Source organism: Myotis davidii, unplaced genomic scaffold (assembly GCF_000327345.1).
Source record: "Myotis davidii unplaced genomic scaffold, ASM32734v1 scaffold616, whole genome shotgun sequence".
In the NCBI taxonomy this organism is placed as follows: Eukaryota; Metazoa; Chordata; class Mammalia; order Chiroptera; family Vespertilionidae; genus Myotis; species Myotis davidii.
The window spans coordinates 3526382-3532039 of NW_006291965.1; the positions used below are offsets into that span (position 1 = coordinate 3526382).

At 39.6% G+C, this 5658-nt stretch overlaps 1 protein-coding gene across 1 annotated transcript in view; it reads right to left on the bottom strand.

The window, feature by feature from the left end:
- PGM5 (phosphoglucomutase 5) overlaps positions 1–5652 on the bottom strand; it is a 154467-nt gene extending 148815 nt beyond the window's left edge. The window contains exon 1 of the mRNA XM_015565020.1: positions 5616–5652. Coding sequence (XP_015420506.1) covers positions 5616–5633 — 18 coding nt within the window. The 5' untranslated portion in view covers positions 5634–5652. The remainder of the gene's footprint in view (positions 1–5615) is intronic.
- Positions 5653–5658: the final 6 nt, after the last annotated feature.

Consider the following 5658-nt stretch of genomic DNA (forward strand, 5'->3'; position numbering starts at 1 on the left):
GGAGGGAGGGGGGGGGTGGGGGGGGGGGGGGTGGGGGCGGGGGGGGGGGTGGGGGGGGGGGGAAGGACACATATGTAATACCCTTTGTAATACTTTAAGCAATAAAAATAAAAAATAAAAATAAAAATAAAAACCTGGAGCCAGCCAACCCCAGATTTCCACATCCATTCCAGGAAAGAAGCCTTGCGTATTGAAGAACTGGTTTCCCTCTCTTGCTTCCTTTTTCTTCCTTCTCTACTTTCCACCCAATACCATATCCCACTCTGCTCCCCTTCCAAGCCTATGTTCCTTATCTTTGGTTCTACTCCAAAGTGTGTCTCCCATATCTATACTAATAAAAGGATAATATGCTAATTAGACTGGATAAACCAGATGTCTTCTGGACGTCATTCCTGACAAAGCCAGGGGCGTGGCTAGCCTGCAAACTGCCCACACCCCTCGCCCCAGCTGGCCCCACCCCCCAGCGGGGACCCCTACCCCAATCCAGGGCCCCCTTCAGGGCAGGCCAGCCAGCCCCCACCCATGTACTACCCTATATAATAAAAGGGTAATATGCAAATTGACCCTATCAGCAGAACGACCAGAACGATCACTGGACCAGTCACTATGAGGCACACTGACCACCTCTTGGTCTCATTCCCTGGCCAGCAGGCTCTGATTGCCTGATGGCCACCTGTGGTGGGGGCAGAGCCAGCAAGCAGGCGGGAACAACCGACCTCTCAGTCCCTTCACCCAGCCGTCAGGCACCGATCACCTGATGGCGAACGGAGAACCGGGGGTGGGTGGCAGCAGGCAGCAGGGCCCACTGCGGGCAGCTGGGAAAGATGGCCCTGATCGCAGGCCAGGCCTAGGAACTGTACCTGTGCACGAATTTTGTGCACCAGGCCTCTAGTAGTCTTATAAATGCCAAGGCAAATGTATTCTCATTCTTTGGAACTACCTTTTCATGTTCTGTTAGAATCAAATATAACCTGTGCAAGCATCTTAGCTGGAAAGCACACCCATGTCTCTTTCTGACCCAGCTTTCCTCATGCCCTTGCACTTCAGCTTGCACCTCAAAAGGGTTCCAAAAGGCATTAAGAAGCTCTTGAATGCTGTAACTCAATAATAATGTTGTTGTTGCTGATCATCATATGCCCAATACTGTATATGGCTAGTCAACAAGTGGATTTTCTCTTGACTAAAACATGAAACAAGAGATATAAATTGTTTGCAAAGGGGCCCATTGCATGGTTTATTCAATACATGCATTCATATTATTATTACCTGAGATGTATTTGGTTGACCTTAATAATACTCCACTAATTATCTTAGTGCTATGGATGTTTCTAAATGCTTTCCTATGCAGTGCATTATCTGACTCCCAGGATAATTCAGTGATGCTGTCATACCCAATTTATAGAGGAAGAAACAAGGGGTTTCTAGGTATTTTGAGAGGCTAAAGCATTTGTCCTATAACCTGCGAGGCAGAGGTAGGAAATCAAGGGGAGAGTTCCAGATGCTGATTCAGTGCTTTCTCTATCAAACCTCATTATCTCCTAGGCTATCGTCTGGTTTGGGTTTGCCAAATACGTATTTGTCGTATTTGATGACTTACCTTTACTTAACCTATTATTGCTTTGACTGTAATACTCTGGCTCCATTAAACACACACACACACACACACACACACACTTTAAATGTTAAGTTATAGAGCTGCACTGTCTGGTATGGTAGCTACTAATCACTTGTGACTATTTAAAGTTAAAATTCAATTAATTAAATTAAATGTAAAATTCAGCTCTTCAGTGGGTGCATTTCAAGTGTTCAACAGCCACATGTGGCTAGTGGCCAGAACAGTGCAGATTACAGAATATTTCCATCATCACAGAAAGTTCTACTGGACAGTGCTGATATACAATGTCATTTCCAGAGAGAGAAAACTTTAGAAAAAGTCAGAAAGATCTTGAGGCAGATACAGGGCTTTATTGTTTATTGTCCAATAATAAAGGTAGTTTGGGACTAAAAAAAGATTATAACACAGAGGAGAAAGAGAGAAAGGGAGATTTTTAGGTATATTCACATAGCCACATAAAGACTACAAAAACAGGTAAAGAAGTACCTTGTCACTCACAAATCCATTCAAATTGATTCTATAAAAATCCAGGTGTCCATAGCAATAGTTAAAAATGTGAAAGCAAAACAAAAGTCATGTACAACAATGGAAGTTGCTGTTTCACCAAATCTTACTATGAAAACTGGTGATGTAAAGAGAGAAATAAATATATGTTCTGCTTTCCAGAGGGAACTCTATTACAGGATAACTAAATGGCCCGGTTGTGAGGAAACTGTCCCAATCTATAGTAAAATGCCAACTAAAACATGCAGGAGGAATAGGAGAATTAGCAAATCAACATTTTTGAAACCCCTAATGAAACAATTTACTCAAGCCAGGATCACTCATGGATGTTAAAACAAATGGATAAAAGTTGATAAGGAAACAAATATGTACATGGTACTTAGTTCACTCTACAGGCTACTTGCTAGTCCCAAGACAGGAAATAACAGAAGCTATGGGCAATCACCACAATAACCCTGTAATCATCTCAGCATCACAAATAATGGAACAAACTGAGATTATGTTTCCTAATGTGATACAACACGAACATATATCATCATCTATAAAATATTCTTGTAAAAAAATTGTTGATCCCGAATCTAATTAAGCCTTTGCAACTAATTTTTAGTTCAACAAATAAAATAGTATAGTACAAATTAATATAGTAAATTTGTATAGTAATAAATTAATATAGTAAAAAGTCAAATGACACCATCAAGAAAGAAATAAAAAATTCAAAAAAAGTAGGGGGGGGGGCTGAGAGGGGAGATTTTATAGGACAATTGACTGGCCTAGTCTCTCCAACAAGTAATTTTCATTAATAAAGAGGGAAATATTTTCTAGATTAAGAGAGACTTAAGACAAATAACCAAATGCAATGTGTGTTTATTGATTAGAATAAACCAGTTTGATCAAACCGTCTATAAAAGCATTTTAAAATAAGTGAGGAAATCTGAATGTGGGCTTGGTAATAAATGATACAAAGAAATCACTTTTTATTTTGTTTGGAATGAAAGTGTAATTGTCAAAGAAAATTCTCCTTTTTTTTAGAGAGCCATATTAAAGAATTTAGAAGTAAAATGTAATTTTCTTTAGTATACTTTAAAATACTTTACTCCCTAAAGAGATGAAATAAGTATAGAAAAAATGTTAACAATTTAGGGTATGGGCATATGAATGTCATTATTTAGTCTCTCTACTTTTCCAAAAGTTTAAAAATTTCACAATTTTATAATAAAAATGGGAAATCCCAAATTGTACAGGGATATATCTGATAATCCATTTCAAAGTTTATGAGATATTAAAACATTGGTAATATAGTTTATCATTTTATAAACTCCAAACTTCTGTTCTCCTCCATCAATTACATAATCAAAGAACTAAAGTTTTTGTTTTTTTAAAAAAATTGTTTTGTAAAATTAACATTTTTAATAAAAACCAAGATTTTTCAGATAGAGAGAATGCAGCCCCCCGTCAGATTCCAGTCAGATTAAAAAGAAGAAACTCTATTTTTCTACTATTTTCTAGCCTTTTATTGAATATTTCATAAGAAATCAAAAAAGGTCAAAGCATTTGGAATCAAAGTTCATCGTTCCCGAATATAACTCAACAGTCCAAATTAGGAGACAAGTCCATTCCCACCAATTTGCAATTACTCAAGACCAATTTTGCTTACAGTTATCAAAACTGCCTTTCCCAGAAGCCAGCCTTCTGATCATTCACTTCACTTTAGCAAAAGTCCCCAAGAACTGAACAAAATAAGGATAAGATCGGTTAAAATGAGCTGTTTGAAATTTTGATAAATATCCACCATTCTCTTCAACCATGCCCACCTGCCTTAGAAGTAGTCCTTTCAGAATATTTAAGAGATGGACTTGTATATGGATTCTTCATAACCACTGTGAGGTTACATTTAACTCTATTTTAAGCATATATTAGCTTATGCTAACTATCCCCTAAAATAAACTTTGTTCAAAGTTAATAAAATGTGTTTACCAGAGAAACCACTGTATTAAGAGGTTGAAGCATCCTTATAGTAAAGTGTGCCAAGAAATAATAAAGCATAATAATTTGCCCATGCAAATCAACAACTATAAGCTTTAAAAATATTCTGACCCACAATAAATATTGAACAGGCTATGTTTCTCTCATCCATGGAAAAAACTGGAAGGAGTATGAGAGCTGCCATAGCTCTCCCAAGGCTCATTACTCTCCATTATTCCACAGGAACAGCTTAGTCAGGCAAGAGTAAAAGACCATTTGTCAACCTCTTTGCAAATCCCTGATTCTAGCCAATTTTCACCAATCCCAAGTGAGAGCCAGAGAGAAATTCAAGTCTTTTATCTCCAGCATCATTGTCTGCTTAGGGTTGGAAATCACAATTCCACAACCCAACTCACCCTTTGGCCCTGTTTCTCCCAATTGGTTTTGGTTATTTTTTTTAAAAAAACTATTTCCTCATCCCTGAAGCATTGGGAAGGGGAAATTATAGTAGACAAACATGAAGCATGGACAACTACAAATCTCACTGGCGATCTCTCTCTCTCTCTCTGACACACACACATACATACACACACACACACACACACATACACACACAATGGGGTGGGGAGGAGGGAAGGAAGGAAGGAATCCAAATGCCAGACAATTGTTTAGTTTCACTTTTTTAAATGTTCGCACTCATACATCTGCAGAGATTTCACTTAAAGGAAAGTTCTATGTGTGTGGGTCTGACCACATTAACAAGGCTGAAATTACTCTTTAAGACAATGTTTCCCACATAGAATTCAGAGATCTCTAAAATTAGTTATCTCTCTTGTGAAAGTCCTTGAGAGGCCGCTGGATTGGGAAGAAAATAGGGATATGAGGATATAGCAACCGGTGCTTCTAGTAGTAGGATATCAAGGAAGGAGGGAGAAGGGAAGGGGGGCAGGGGGGTCTGAGAATTCCAATTGCAAAAGAAGGCTGCAGAGGTCATGAGAGAATGGAGAGGAAATGAGGATGAAACGCTAAGGGAGAAAAGGCATGAAATGTGGTCAAATGCCAAAGGGCATCTGGAGAGAAGTTGGAAAATGCTTTAAGAAAGGCATTGCAAATCTATTTCTGACCATTTAAAAATGTACCCAGAAAACTGAGCCCAGGCTGCATAGCATCAAATTGATCCCTACACCATTTCCATCCGAATCAAATTAATCATAAAATAATTTCACTGGGTTCATGAACCAACGATATTAAAAATTTTCACCGTTTGAACTTGCCAAATATGTCAGGGATCAACACTGCTGTGTGCTCTGAGACAACACTACTGTTAATTGGCAGACCCAAACCTGAGGGTGGAAGAAGATGACTGCAAATAGGACAATGTCCTGGGTGCACCCTGGAGGCTGCGGAGAGCGGCGGTGGTGGGACACTGCGGGGAAGGACCTGGGCTAGGAGAGTGCCGAGCCGGCAGGCAGAAGGGGGCGCGGGCGAAAACCTGGCATAGCAGCGGGAAGCGAGGGACGACCAGGTAACTCACCCCGTTGGCCGCAGCCATCTGCACCACGATCTCCGTGGCCGTC